The sequence below is a fragment of the Engraulis encrasicolus genome, chromosome 2, assembly GCF_034702125.1.
Source record: "Engraulis encrasicolus isolate BLACKSEA-1 chromosome 2, IST_EnEncr_1.0, whole genome shotgun sequence".
Taxonomy (NCBI): domain Eukaryota; kingdom Metazoa; phylum Chordata; class Actinopteri; order Clupeiformes; family Engraulidae; genus Engraulis; species Engraulis encrasicolus.
The window spans coordinates 55,236,870-55,252,459 of NC_085858.1; the positions used below are offsets into that span (position 1 = coordinate 55,236,870).

The window sequence follows — 15,590 nt, forward strand, 5'->3', positions numbered from 1 at the left end:
GCACTGTACCAAGTAGCCTATAACAGGTGCCTATAGAGGACCAGACCAGTCTTTGGGGCGAGCACGTCTAAAATTAATGGAAATCCTGATTGGATTGTGAAGTAAAATACAACTGTATCGATGGTAAACTCCTGGGTATTGTTGCTCGCCACACTGGAGAAGAGGCTCAATGTCAGCACTTCAAACGAAATGTTTCGCTCCCTGCCAAGAGGAGATGGCCAGGCCCTTTCCCTAATTTTCCGGGAAAAAACATCGACATCTGTTTCCATGGTCATTATTCAGTTATACACTGTATTGCATCCTTAGAAAAGCCTCGGAGAACAGGTGCACTACAATTCACACCCGCTCATTTGTTTCAGCAAGTCCCTAGAGATTAAATAATGACTTGTAGGCTACGGTGCATAGTGTGCATTTTGTTGTCAAAAACAAACAATGAAACAAACAAAGAAACAAAACGTACAATATATCAGGACAACTCTTTTATTGTAATTATAAACTGATTAATATAACTTTTATTCAGCTGTGATATGATGTTTCAGACATAGGCCTACCGTTCCTATGGCTAAGAGAACTGACCCCCTTATCAATACAAGGTCCTCCTTGCCCTGTCTATCTTCCATCCATCAAGGACGTTGTCCTGTCCATTGCTGAAGAATAATTTGTGGCCATTTTTGGATGGGTGTAGTTTTGGGATAGCCTATCAAGTGCGATATATTACTAACGTGCGTTTCTCATTTTCCACCAGAGGAGGGCAACAAAACAGCATCTTAAATCACAAACACCACTGTTTCCCACTGTCTACAGCCTTCAGTGAATGAGATTGGGCTCACTCTGTGTTTTAAACATAGTCACATATTGTATTGCAAGATTTAAAAAAAATGTGGCAGAAATGAGTAATTTGATACAGTATAGAATACGATGCAGAGTAGGCTACACTTTTGGCCAGCCCTCTGTCAACACAAGTTTGAAAGGATGAAGGAAACAATGGGGTGAGTAAGTCATCTTAATGTCGTTATGTAAATTCTTGCTTCAAGATAAGTCTCCCTCTGCTCTGCGGTCCTCAGCTCTGGACTTCCTGTGGAAAACCCAAGACAGTTTTACAAGTCAAATGCAAACATGGGTGAGCAAAACGAACAAACAAATATGTAGATTGCACACGCCTTGTTGGTGTAATAGCTTAATTATAACACTGGAGCAGGTTATTTGGCAGACATACAGCAAATAATTTCATGATGTCAACTCATGGTGAATAAGCACATACTGTATCCTTAAAACTTTGTACTGCAGGTCATGAGTCATTGAAGTTTGTATTGTGTCTGAAATTTGTAATCTGTATCTGTACATTGTAAATAAGGGTCATTTTAATTGGCCATTTTGTGGAGCTATAGACCATGCAATGGATCAATAAAGGGATTTTAAAAGTCCAAGTCCCTTACCTTATAGTGCTCCCAGTTTTGCACATTGGCATAGAGGGCATCGCCAGGGCAGGAGGTGCCCGCCACCACTTGTTTGTGCCCGTGCACCACGTAGTCCTGCACAAGGCGCCCCCCACTCACGGCGCACGTGGCCAGGTCATGCTTCACCAGGTTCAGGGCACTAGAGGAGGGCACATGCGCCATGTAGTCCCCGATGAAGGAGACCCCGTAGCCCCGGGAGTTGTGGCCCTTGGTGTGGGCCCCCTGCCAGTGCCACCCCCGGCCCTCGTAGATGTAGCCATCGGAGCCTGCCACAAAGCTGGAAGACAGATCAGGATAGGATTGTTTGTTGGCACTGAGGTACTTAATGGGTATGGAAACACTCTACTGAACACCCGTAGTGCTTCTAATATATTGGTAAGAAGAACATTGCATGGAAGGCTTTTGTCATATGTGTTGATGTGCATAAAAAATATGAGGCATGTTTTGCAATGTGCTTTGCAAGTGTTGTCACTTTGGAAGAAGGATGTCTGCAGTTCTGCCTTTTTGGTGCTCATGGTCGAGGGCAGTAGAATCAGGACAAATTGGGCTGCTTCTTGTTGACTAAACCCAAGGATTTTTTTTGGTGCACAAAGTGACAGATGTTTCACCCTACTTACTGTATGTCTTTTGTGCACCAAAATAAAAAAAAAACTGAAAAAAAAAAAAAAAAAGAAGTAGATTTTTTGGTCTTTCTCGACTTTATTGACGATAGGACAGCATGAGAGGTGGACAAGAAGCGAACAGGGAGAGAAATGGGGAGGGGCTGGCAAATGACCCGGGCCAGAACCAAACCCGGGTCGCCCGCGCAGCAGTCTAGTGCCTTCTATTAGAGCCACGGCAAAAATAAAATGTATGTTTAGTTCACCAGTCATCCCCGGGTTTAACCAATGGGAATTAGCCCAGTTTGACTTTGGTTATCACTTTGGTTGTAATGGTATTTGGCATTATGACACTGCCTAACCCTAATAATAAAACTACCACAATTGTTGACACTACAAACCGGTTTGGCTGAGCTGCAGTGCGGCAACTTTGAATGACCTTTTTGTCAATGTCTTTGTTCACATGCCTACAGTAGTTACTGTACTCAACCTTTAGAGGCCACAAATGTCTACATATCCAATACACATTCATCATGTTCCAGTCTTCTGTCGCTGAGACAGAGCAAACCGAAACTAGTCATGCTATTCAATGAGGTCATTTCTCCTCCTTCACACAGTTAGTGAAGGTTAATGAAGTTCAGACTGGCTAGAAGTGCTAACCTGGGCCCATATACTATGTTGGGCAGTCATGGGCAAGAGTTAGGGCATCAGTAGCCCAAAGGTTGCCGGTTTGACTTCCGATCCACCAGGTTGGTGGGCAGGGGTGAGTAATTAACCAGTGCTCTCCCCCATTCCTCCTCCATGACGGAGCTACCCTGAGCATGGTGCCATCCCGCCGCACTGCTCCTTTGGGGCGTCATTCAAACAGGCCTATTCCCAGGATTTTGAGACAATTAAAATGGAGCATTTCCGCCCTACCGTAGCCTAGCTAACGGTGAGGCACGGGGTTGCTGCGCCGGTGACCCGAGTTGGATTCCGGCCCGGGTCATTTGCTGATCCTTCCCCGTCTCTCTCCCCACACTCACTTCCTGTCATAATCTCCACTTTCCTATCAATAAAGGCACAAATGCCCCTAAAATATCATTAAAAAAAATGGAGTATTTCCAATGACTTGATGGGGTGCGTTTCAAAACCCACTTTGCGTAGAGCCTATGTTACAACCTTATTGTCAGCAAAATTGTTCAGATTACGGACTCTACTACAAATCAGAACCTGGAAATGCGACGAGAGCATCGACCGTGTAACTGGTGTATGATGTGGATGGACATGCGTGCCCACCTGTATCCAATGTCGTCCCAGCCGCGGTCTTCCTGGTGGAAGCGCTGCATGGACCGCATGTCCCTGGAGCAGGCCTCAAACGTCAGGCAGGGCTCGCTGGGAGAGGAGGTGTGGTGGATGTACAGGAAGGACAGAGGCAGAGAGAGGATGGTGGGCTCGCCCCGGTACGCCTCGGCACCCCACTGGCAGCGTGGGATGATAGCTGGGCATACTGCCCGTGCCAGGGGGAGAAAATAGCAATGGAAAGAAATGAAGAGATCAGATATGAAATTCAGAAAGGTATATGATGAAATGTAATTGAGCTTGTATTATTATGATGTAACTGCAAACTGAAGCTTGCTGTTATATTCCCTCGAAAGTTAATACACAAAAACACTTTTTCTTGTCAGAATGACAAGTCCTGTTAGAATGGCATAATGTGTTACTAAAGACTATGTATTGTAGTAGTGTAGTACTATGATAGTAAAGTCAATGAAAAATACAACATTCCGCTGGTGGAAAGGTGCACATAATGAGGCTACTGGCTATTTACTTACCCATGTACCTGTGTTCAAATGCACGTACTCCTTCCTCCACCATATTTTCAAGAGTATTTCTCCTCATCTTTTGCTGTTTGGTCTTGCTTCTATTCAGCTTCTGGTGCATAGCCAAGGCACTCCTCACCTGCTTCTTCAGCTGTTCAGGCCTGACCAATCGCTTCAAGTTCTGCCTGCGTTTGGCACTGATGAGCCTGGGGGCGGCGCCCAGCCCCTTGGCAGTCAGACGGTAGCTGTAGTACCTCCTCAGCAGGGTGCTCAGCTTGGCAGGACGGCGGGCAGGGTCGGACACCTCCATCCCCAGAATCACAGCATCCATGCAGCCATTGATCTCGGCGTCAGTGGCCAGAGAGGGCTCACCTGAGAGGGTGAACACCTGCGGGGAGGCCACATTGTCCCAGCATCCATCTGGGCCAAAATGGGGTGAACGTGAGTGCACAGGGCTTCTGAAGTGATGGAGGAAGGACAGGGCCAAGGTTTTGGGCAGGGTGAGAGGGTGGAGCCCCCGGACGCGTCCTCTAGAGACGGTCTGCAGGCCCGCTTCGATGCCCAGCAGCAGGGGGGCCAGAGCCACGGTGGTGCCATCATGGGTGAGGACCACACCCTTCTCCACCCCAGACGACGTCACCTTGTGCTGCATGACTGACGACAGGTACTTTTGGACAGTGGCGTTTACTGTAATGGGTCTGCTGTGTTTCTCCAGAGCTCCCAGGTATGTCTGGATGAAGGGGCTGTCGAGCATGGCCACTCTACGAAGCTCCCTCACCAGGGTGAGAGGCTCCAGGCTGGGGTGCTGGGCCTCAAGACTCTCCACCACATGGAGGAAGGCATTCATGTGCTTGGGCAGGTCTGCTGAGATCGAATGTGAGTATGTGTTAATACTAGTAAAAGTGAATCGGAAAACTTAAAACACACTTCAGAATATTTAGATTATTCCTCTACGCTCTGACAAGTATGTAAAACCAATGTTTACAATTTACATTGTCATGAACTTCAAACATCACAACCCAAATGGGGTTGCTTAGACTTAGGCTTAGTTTAGGTATTCAAGGCTGAGGTGTAGGCAAACAGCTACGGTATGACCCACTAGGTTGACAGGATGTTTCCTGTTTCCGGGACACGCACACTTGTTTCTCATACGTGTAGCCCCTTAATGCGCGCTGTACCTCCAGTGGCACGCTGTAATAGTCATTGAAATGTAACTACCATAGCACTACAATACTATGACACAACACAGGCTCTTTAGTAATGCACCACGACTTGGTCAATACCATACTGGTAACAACAAATGTATAAAGCCGCGTCTTAAGGGGTTAAAGAACGTGTCTGGGAAATTATGCAATAGGCCCAGAATGTCCATGATTTCATCTCTCCAGTCATCTGATGGCACCCTCAACCATTATTGGCATGCCTGGTAAAAAGGGTTAAAAAGAGGAAGCAAAAACATCCCACAAGTCCATCACACAAATGAGTATAATTGGGGAGAATGATGTGTGTAATATGCCCTTTCATATTACTGACTGTTTTTCTTATATCAGCAACCCACCATGTCCCGCCATCGCTAATTTAAAAAGAGCAGTTTGACCATTGTTCAGGTGACAGCTGGGACAAAAAGCAAAGAGCTGTAACCTGTAGAAGTACACACAATACATTAGTCTGGTGGGCTGCCTGGATATTTTGACATAATTTCCTAATGACCTATTCCGGACTGACAAATAGAGGAAGAGGAAACAGGATCTTGCCACCCTAAACACATCTTTGGGTCCAGTGACTGGAGGGGAAATGAAATCCTGGATATTTTGGGGCATTATCAAAATGCTGTGTGATGCTGCCATGGTACACCATGGTAACAGTCATTTAAAGGAGGGGGGGTTGCAGTGCCTCACTGTTTGGGTGACAAGCTGTCCCTTTCCTCCTGGGCATGTTCTCTGTTATGACGTTCGAAAAAGCATTAACTAATCTCCACATTGCCCCAAAAGGCACAGAGCTTCATTCTGCCATCAGTGGGGCCCATACTTAGACAGCAGTTTGAAGATAGGCTACCTAAACTGGCATGTTGTTCCTAAGAGCAAGATGTTTGTGAATAACAATTTTTTGAACCTTCATCACTACATCCATTACCTATTGTGACTGTATACAGTTTGATATTTTATTAGAACAGGATTTTTCATTTCATTGCTGGTAAAGGCCTAATATTGTTTCTGAATGGCACGTTTTTGGAAACATTTTTCACTCAACTACATTAAATACTGCCCATGAGGATCGAATCTGTCCTGGGTCATTACCCTGCCTGCGCCTCACCAAAAATATATTTTGAAAAAAATAAATGTGTTTGCACATTTCTTATTTTAGTTTCTTATTTTAGTTTCTATGTTATATTATTTGGCTCAAGACTGTATTTTCTGTTGAAGGGCATACTATATGAACTGTAATGATATCAGTTACCACCCAATGAATATGAAACTATCAATATAGTATAGCATTATACATAAGAATCTCCATCAATAAACCCCATTTTGACAGATATTATGATTAGAGCAAAGACAAAACACTCGTTATCTGTTGAATAAAATACATTTGAACCACTCACCAGCTGCCTGGATGCCTTCCACTATTAAGACGAGAAGGAGAAATTTCCAAGGAAAATCCATGATTTGACTGAGCATGCGTCTGTTCTGTGATCAGTGCTGTGCCCCGTGCTGCAACAACAACTCCTCCTGCCTCGACTGCTCAGCAGCATTTACATGTTGCCTACTTATAGTCCATTAAATGTGTTGTGCAATAGCTGAGGTGTTATCATAGTAGGCTACTCAGATAGAAACTTTGTGGGAGTTAACAGGTGCCATGGAGTATAAGCCATTGCACACACCACCTGCATACTGTTATGTTTATTATCACACACAACATTTTTATGTCTAGAATATTATAGGCCTAAACAAGGTCTCAAGTGACATGCGGGCTGAGACCTTTCCCCCATGCTTCTGCATCACTTTGATTCAGTAATACAGGGAATAAAGCCACCAAAGCACACCTATGAGTTGTGATTAATCATCAACAAGGATGTTTGTTTGTTCAGGAATAGCTAAACTGGAGGCCTACAGTTGGTCCCCATTGTACAACTAGTTCAGCAATTTTTCAGCATTTTTTCCAAATTGGAATGGTGAAAATGTTAGTCTAGGCTACTTTCCTGTTTTAATGATCGTTTTCATTAAAGTGTTTATGAAACGAAAACAAAGTAAAGGAATTTGACCATTTCCAGGACAGATTCTGAAAGTTCTAAGCCTTGTGAATAAAATGGGATATTGTCTGGGTGATATTTTGTCCTAAAAGTCATGTTAAAACGTTCCCAAAAAGTGTTTTTTTGGTGACATGCAAATTTTATGCAAATGATATGCGTGACATAGAAGGGGTGAGTTCACCTCATTCCACCTTGTTCAGATCAATGGCGGCTAGTACCAAAACAAAGCGCAGTGTCAAGCAGTGTGTTGCTGGAGGGCCGAACGGTGCCAGCTGCAAAAATGGCTACTTGACAGAAGGAATATCTTTGCACAAGTTCCCTTCTGTGAAGAATGATGGAACTGTGGCCGACAAGGAGAAGGCTAAATCAAGCTAGGGCTCTGTGGATCCAATGCGTGGTTTTGAAGCAAGCTCGTGGTCACTGTTGTGCTCGCACATTTTCGCACCCCTTGTGCTTCACCACAAATGTGGAGGTCGCGGGCATGGTTGGACTGAAGAGAATGCTATTGCCTCAAGCAGTTCCAACAATTGACATCACCGGCGTGCAGACTGAAACTGCCCCTGTAACTGCTCGGGCACGAAGACAGGTGAGTGCACTGCTTTGCTTTAGGCTACTCGTTTTACCTTGTCCATCTGCTTTGTATGTTGTTTTCAGGAAAGGGTAATGCACATTACATGCCAAACCGATGCAAATGCGCTCGGAATATGCACTTTTTGTTGATTGCCATTCAACTGGTCAATAAATTGGTTTTGGGAGGATATCCGCACATCAGTGTGGTGCTCTCAGTCGAGGACAGCCAACTCACAGATTGGGCTACTCAGGGCTTTTTCTGAATGGGGAAATAGGGGCGCTCCACCCTCATACCTCCGTGGGTGCACCCTCATACTTTTATTTTTATATATATATATATATATATATATATATATATATATATATATATATTTGAGCGCCCCTAATAAATTTCTCATTCATGGGGGGGAACACCCCCCTTCACCCCCTGTAACCTGCCATGATGCTCCCTCATGCCAAAAAATCCTAGAAAAAGTCCTGCTACTGCTTAGCGAATAAACAGAGATGCACATAGCGTAGGCCTACTTTGAAGCGTTGATTGTTTGTTTTTAGTATTGTGGTGCACGTGTGGCTGACGTTTGGACACACCTCGTCCTCAGAGTCCGGCTGAGGGACACGCGACGCCTGTGACTTTGAGCACAAAAAATAATAATAATGATAAACGCTAAAAATATGCTGAGGACTCAGGCTATATAGGGCGTTTTTCCAACAGCCTAATACCTCCGTTTTTTCTCTAGTTGATGATATTTTTGCATGTAGCCTACATGCATTTCAATCACACTATATCGCGCAATTGAATCAAAATGCCCCCCATTTGTCAACAAATACACACGCCAGTCATCTGTGGGTCATGGCAAAGCGCCCTTAGCAACCGTAACCATAAACAAAACGAACTGTCAGGCTATGTCAACAATCGTCACTTCGCCTGTCAGACATGTCACTTTCTGCAGATGTATCAGTGCCTCTGAAATAGATTTGTGCTGCTGTTTTTTTTTCTCATGAGGTTGGATGTGTGGTTTTTCGACACACAGAATTTTGGTTCCTTTATAAGATGTGGGTCCATCAAATGTGTGTTGTTTTCTCAGATCGCCATACTAGCAAACCAGGGACTCTCCTCTATGATGTCACAGCCCAGCTCATTAGTCACACCAAATTTCACAGAATTCACACTTTGAGTTGCCATTTTCACAAGTTCCTCCAGGATGATTGGGTTCAAAGTCTCATCGATGCTATCAGAAAAAACAAGGCTTTAATGGGAATGACCGTTTGTTTTCGTTTCATAAACCCTTTAACATTTATGCCCAACATGAAAAATTCTGGTGAATTAATCAGATCTAGTCAATTTAATGTAACATGAAATTATTGGTGGAGCTACCAAGAAGACTAGTTTCTTTCATTGATTTGTGCACAACTAGCTACTGAAGGCTGTTTGAAATTAATGTTAATAATATCAATGAAAGTAGGTAGGCCTACGCTACACGGACTTTTATCTTAACGGCGGGTATTCCACTTTTACTCCAACGGAAGTCGTATGGGAAGTGACAGTCGGGGAACCAGGAAGCTTTAGTAAGTACAAGCTGTCAATTTTGTTATTGTAAGTGTAACGCGATATTGTTGTTTTTGCTGAAGAATGTGCAACATTCAGAGGTCCTCCGAAGACAGTGACTGTCAAGTGAAGATATGCCGACTTCTAATTGGCTGATAGCCCAATTTCTCCTTGTTTTATCCATTTGTGTGACTAGGCTACAATGACTACGGCCACAGCTAGCTAACTAGCAAGGCCAGATAACGCAATTTGTTTTGATTTAGTGTCGAGGGAACAGTCGGATTGTATAATTTTATTGAGCTCTACCACCAGTATTTCTTTGTCTAGCTATGATAAAGAATACGCATTGACTTACTTTTGTATGCATTGCTTGTGGTCTACGTCATCGCCATAGTCTACTAATAGCGTCGTGTTAATGTATGTGTTTCTGAATGTTTCTGCTTTATAGAAGATGGATACCCGATTCACTAAGGGGAAGTCTGCTATTCTCGAGCGCTCTCTGACCCGTCCAAAGACGGAGGTCAGTTTGAGCGCTTTCGCCCTGCTGTTTTCCGAGATGGTGCAGTACTGCCAGAGTCGCGTGTACTCCGTGGCCGAACTGCAGGCGCGTCTGGCGGACATGGGGCAGAGCGTGGGTGCCAGCATGCTGGATGTCTTGGTGCTCCGTGAGAAAAACGGCAAAAGAGAGACAAAAGTACTCAACATATTGCTGTTTATCAAGGTAAATATCCCTGGGAATGTAGGCCTGACTGTTTTGACTTTCATTCAGCAGCTAGGCCTGTTTTTTTATTCAATACATTGTTTTGCAGGTGTCTGTATGGAAAGCTCTATTTGGGAAGGAGGCTGACAAACTGGAGCAGGCCAATGACGATGACAAGACCTACTACATCATTGAGAAGGAGCCACTCATCAATGCCTACATCTCTGTCCCCAAAGAGAACAGTACTTTGAACTGTGCCTCCTTCACAGCTGGCATTGTGGAGGCCATCCTGACCCACAGTGGCTTTCCGGCAAAAGTCACTGCCCACTGGCACAAGGGCACCACGCTGATGATCAAGTTTGACGAATCGGTCATCGCCCGGGACAAAGCCCTGGACAGTAGATAGAGAAAACTGCGTAATGCAGCAGGAATATGGTTGATTGGTCCATGCATCTGCATCATCACTGACTTATAAGTATCTCAAGAAATGGAATGTTTGTTGTTGTGCAACTTGACCGAGTGTGCGCGTGTGTGACGACTGAAAGATGAGTTGGATGGCTTCAAGAAGGACTTCCTATTTGTTATGGATGTGCTTCTCAGCTACTGTTAAATGCAATGAGAATATAATTTTGCTATTGACAGATACAAACAAATTTGTCTATTATATTTAGTAGACTGAGGATCATGAAAGTTGTGTGATGTCATAATTCATTGACATGTCTCCTGACCTGAAAATGGAGGCTAACACTTTTTCTTGGTATACTTTTTAGTACCACTAGTGAAAAATACAGTATTGGTTTATATTACAGTAGAGCCAGTGCTGTGTGTGTGTGTGTGTGTGCTATATGTCAGTCATAATGCTGAAAAGCTGCTTTTGTTTTATTTTGAAACCTATTTCCATATTTGTGATGCAGAACTATTTAAATCTTGTCTTATTCATCTGTCACTCTGTGTGTCCAGTACTTTCTTAGTTGGCTGGGTGTTATATTAAAAGATAATAAGTTTGTGAACTCATGATTAAACAGAGTTTTGGTTACTGTGTTTGTGACTTCTCTTGTACTGTATGCAACTAAGCCGGCACAAAAAAGGGCCTAGCTCTCACTACATTGCAACTGCTAATTCCACTCATCATTTTGAAGACTACATCAAAGGCAGTCACTGTGAATAATATTGCTGCCTGCAAATATTTAGTATAAGCGTACTGTTAATGATGTTGATGGAAAAGAAAAACTTTAGTTTGCCTTAAAATTTTACAGTTGTCCAAATCATGTGTCAGGCCACAGCTTCCCAACAGGGCTACTATCATTATGATGCCGTAGTGCTCCAGTGTGACAAGTCACAAAGTTCTACAGATGTCTCAAGGTATAGGGTGTCTGCACAGTGCACACTACACAACGCCAACCAAAGGTGTGCGTGCACACACACACACACACGCATCATGTGTGTCGAGATTGCCATCTTGGATTGCTCTTGTTTACATTGCTTCCAGCTGTAACACTGGTGAGATTGAATCTAATTGGTATACATCACTCTTCATACAATATACCATTTGTACAGTGTTTTATTTCTTTTGTAACTGAAAAAAAAAGTTTATTTGAAATAGGACTGCTCAAGGTAGGCCTGCTGACAGTGGCAGGGCCACTAACAGCCTTGGCCAGGCTTTGCACAAAATCCTCTGAAAGGTCCCCACCCCTTAATAAATACATGTTAATGGGGACATAATTCTATGCCCCCTTATTCTTGGGCTCAGCACAGCTGGCCTGTTTCTCAACTTAGTTTAGTATTCCTTATGCCGTTCCTTATTTCTTTTATTTTTGTGATTCCCTGCACTCTACAGGACTCAAGATGAGTCAGAGAAGAATCCCTCCACTGCTTGTAAGTCATAATGACATTGGTGAAATTGAATCTTGAATCTTGAAATTGTTATCTCACTTTCACCTTACTGTGTGTGTTGCAAAGTTAATGCAACAGGTTTTTCATCACTGATGTGAAAAGAAAAATATAGGTCATTGACGTATCTCAGTCTTGTCACAAACGTCTTTTACCTTAACAGAATGGGCCGAGTCAATGCCTACCTCATTTGGTCGCTGAGGACAGAGAAACAATGAAATCTGCCCCCGTGCCTTGGAGTCACTCCATGAGGAGATGGGCTGAAGCCAACATGGACAATTTGAGCCTTGAGCTTGTGCCAGATGTGGTGCAGCTGCAGTCGAGCTGTAGCTCCAGGCCAAAGACAAAAGAGACCGAGCCCTCGGTATTTGAGCATACTCCCCAGGGGTCACCCAGCAACCCCCCTGGAAGCAAAGAGATGCCCACTCAGACAAAACAGCACACAGGCTTTAAGGTACTCGTGATTCCTTAAGGAATTCTACTTAATATTGTGTTTAACATTCAGTGTCTGTTACCCAGGCCACTGGTTACAGTGTTGTAAACTCTTATCTTTATCAGTTTACTCTGAAACATTGACAACCCCCTTTTCTTGTGTATATTTAGCAGAGTGAATCTTGCAGAACCAGAGGGTTTGTCGGGACTGCTAGGAAGAAGTGCCCCAGCACTGCTCCTGTGTGGCCTGGTTCTGTTGGAGGCTGTTATGGTTTGGGCATAGGCTCAAAGACAGAGGAGAACCAGGGCCATCCTTCAAGGCCTCAGGTAGCACCTACATCTGAAGGACACCTCCTTAACAGCATGTGCAAACCAGCAACAGCGCCATGCCAACCAACCAACTCTGATCCTTTTGCCATGTACGAGAGGTGGGCTAAAGCATGGGAGGAAAGAGGGCAAATAGGGATCTTTCTTAAGACAGCTACGACCCTTGAGCTTGTGGCGAGGAAGATTGGAACACCAAGACCTCCTCCAGCCGATGTAAGTTCACGCTGGTTAAAGCTGATTCAGGTGTCACTGCACATGCGTTGTTGGGTTTTCATTAGCTTTACAGTAGACTATGTGATAGGCCTACTATGATGTCAGAGAAGTTATGGGGGGAAAAAAAGGTTTATGAAATAGCAGAAAGGGAGCTTTGTCCTATTCAATGCTCTAAATGTTCACTCCTCCCCCAGATATTACTTCAAAATGAAAACACCAGGGCTGGTAAAGAAGAGGCAAGAAAGGACATGTGTTCTCAGAGCAGCAAACACATGGAAGCCCCCCCTCTAATTTCTAAAAGACAGTTGGCTTGTCAAGGACAGAAATACCAACTAATAGGAAGTCCTTTAGAAAGACACAGGGAAGTCATGCTACCAGGTATGGCAAAGAGAACAAGTCAATAGTGCATAGAAGACGAGCTAGGAATTGAGAAACATTAGGGGGCTTGAAGCCAATATTGGAGAGCTGAGGGGCAGGGAAATATTACATTTCTCAAGCAGCAATTGAAGAGCAACAGAGGAGAAATGAGAGAGACTGCGATCACCAATCACCATCAGATCAGAACTGCCATCATATTTATGCTTTGTTTGAGAAGCTCCATGTGGCTGATGAGGTAAGGCACTGGGCAGGTTATGTTCTAATCTTTGAGGAGTAAAGGTCCCTAGACCCCCTGTCCATTCAGAATTTTACTTAAACATTGTACAGCGTCCATATCATTTTCCGCAGGGGAAAGTAAAAAAAATGCAGAATAGGCCTGCATAATATCATGTTCTGTCTGGCCAGATACAGTAACTTTTTTAGCCAAAGATGTCTGTGACATCTGTGTGATCACTCCTTAAAGGGATTTTAACTAAGAGGGGCTGTTGGTCCAATAAGCTCATCTAAGGTCGCTGGTCTTCACATTATACTATAGATTAGTGGTTCTCAACCTTTTTTGAACAAATGCCCCCTTGACCTCACCGTTAGCCTGCAGTGCCAACAACCCCCTTTGTACTGAAAAATAAAATAGACTAATGCCCCCCAATGGGAACTAAGCCTCGCCCCCACTCAGAGTCAGCTGTATCCTCCCGTATCCCCGTCCATCCCCCGTCTGTAGCGCCCCCGTTGAGAAACACTACTGTAGCCTAAGTTAAGATGAGGTCACATGATACTGCATATAGGCTACCCAGGGAAGCCCACAGGTGGAAGGGTCACTTGCTCTGCCAAAGCTGTCAACGACCCTGCATATAGTAGGCTACCATCTCAGCCGCTACAGTTGTAGGAATTTTTATCTGAAACGATAACGAGACTTAAAATCCGCTCTTGCTATATCCTCTCTCACTCATATGTTTTTCATTCAGCATCATGGCAACCACATATTGTGTGGGACAGGTGGGCTGCAAACAGGGGAAGAATTGTCTATTTGATGATCATCATCCGAGTCTGGCGGAACAAGATCTCGCAGGCCTTGAGGAATAGCCTGATAAACCAGACCAAATGTGAGATTGGAGGAAGCTATTTTGCCTTAAAGGTAAATAGTATTTTGTAAAATGGTATTATTGGCAGATCTCATAACTTATATAATTAACCCTTTCCTGTGTTATAACCTTATTGCCACTAAAATGACAATGATTTGGTAGGCTAATGGCCATACACTGTCTGCTTTTAATTCAAAGCGTAAGACACACCTATTCACTTCTGCATTTCAATCACACTGACAGGCACTTCCACTTTAATTATCAGTTTATTTTTTCATTTTTATTTTATTTTCAAATGTATTCTACTTTTTTGTTTTCTTATTTTAGTTAATTTCATTTTTATTTCTATTTTATTTTGCATTTTAACTATTCTCCTATTGTTAATTCATTGAAGCTTTGTTATACTCTCTCTATTGTTATCTATCTGTTTTGATTGTAAAGTGTCCTTGGGTATCTTGAAAGGCAATTAAAATAAAATGTATTATTATTATTATTATTATTATTATTATTATTATTATTATTATTGTTATTATTATTATTATCATCTCTTGATCTGTTACCTGAGACTCTTGACAATGTCATGGTAATTATTTCATGAAGCTTTTTCAGTAAACAGTGATGGAATGGCGATACCAACTGCATGAAAGGCCCACTTCAATTAAGGTGTTATAACTAAATATTTTCTGTTTCAGGTGCTCGTCCACACTTGCTGCCCCATAGCCCAGAATGTTGGCTTCCACAAAGAATTCTATTGGGTCCGATATCTGGAGTTTTTCTTTAAGAATACAATGAGAGAACAAATAAAATAAAAAATTGGAAATGAAAAACTGAAAAATTAAAAGATTTTGTGTTATGATTAGCCATTATTCTGACCAGACCAGTCCAGCTGTTAGGCTACTTCCACCTGTAGGCCTATAATAATAATAATTATACAATAATATGATAATAATTGTTTACAATTAAGTTATAAAAAGGAAAAAAAACCTGTTAGGCCAAACTAGAAAGAACAAACATGGAATAAATAGCTGTCATTGTTGACCAGCAGCAAGATTTCAGCAATGAGGCTGATGCAACGCACAGTAGGCTATGCTAATAACAATGTAATGCGTGCTTCATAGTGTCCCTGAAACACAGTTATATAATTGGCAATAAATTAGGCCCCCAGATTTGCAGATACATTTTTATCCAAGTTCTTTCTTTGATGCAAAGTGCTGCACTTAGTGGGGTGACATCACATGGTTTTAGCACGTGACCCCCCACACGGAAGTAGATCATTGTTTATCGTGGTGTGTTTATGCTTTGCGGTGTACCCTGGGTGGAGAGCTGTTGTCCTTAATGTACTGCAAT

The 15,590-nt window shown here is 43.2% G+C and overlaps 3 protein-coding genes across 5 annotated transcripts; 2 read left to right on the plus strand and 1 right to left on the minus strand.

Moving 5' to 3' along the window:
* Positions 1-483: 483 nt before the first annotated feature.
* Positions 484-6,580, minus strand: pglyrp6 (peptidoglycan recognition protein 6). 2 transcript variants are annotated; one of them, XM_063192217.1, is made up of 5 exons: positions 6,461-6,580; positions 3,871-4,719; positions 3,335-3,545; positions 1,437-1,734; positions 484-1,075 (listed from the first exon to the last, which is right to left on the minus strand). In XM_063192217.1, exons 1-5 carry the CDS (start codon positions 6,534-6,536, stop codon positions 1,061-1,063), a joined length of 1,449 nt encoding a protein of 482 aa, XP_063048287.1. In that variant the 5' UTR covers positions 6,537-6,580; the 3' UTR covers positions 484-1,060. The 2 variants fall into 2 exon arrangements, with proteins under 2 accessions (XP_063048287.1, XP_063048279.1); XM_063192209.1 differs by having other exon boundaries at positions 3,871-4,722.
* Positions 6,581-9,186: 2,606 nt separating this feature from the next.
* On the plus strand, positions 9,187-10,965 carry trappc5 (trafficking protein particle complex subunit 5). Its single transcript, XM_063192325.1, has 3 exons — positions 9,187-9,244; positions 9,673-9,945; positions 10,034-10,965. Exons 2-3 carry the CDS (start codon positions 9,676-9,678, stop codon positions 10,328-10,330), a joined length of 567 nt encoding a protein of 188 aa, XP_063048395.1. The 5' UTR covers positions 9,187-9,244; positions 9,673-9,675; the 3' UTR covers positions 10,331-10,965.
* Positions 10,966-11,056: 91 nt separating this feature from the next.
* Positions 11,057-15,084, plus strand: LOC134441882 (uncharacterized). Of its 2 annotated transcripts, none has more exons than XM_063192306.1 (7): positions 11,057-11,424; positions 11,762-11,799; positions 11,978-12,268; positions 12,418-12,786; positions 12,981-13,399; positions 14,127-14,296; positions 14,936-15,084. In XM_063192306.1, exons 1-5 carry the CDS (start codon positions 11,277-11,279, stop codon positions 13,188-13,190), a joined length of 1,056 nt encoding a protein of 351 aa, XP_063048376.1. In that variant the 5' UTR covers positions 11,057-11,276; the 3' UTR covers positions 13,191-13,399; positions 14,127-14,296; positions 14,936-15,084. The 2 variants fall into 2 exon arrangements, with proteins under 2 accessions (XP_063048376.1, XP_063048385.1); XM_063192315.1 differs by having other exon boundaries at positions 12,421-12,786.
* Positions 15,085-15,590: the final 506 nt, after the last annotated feature.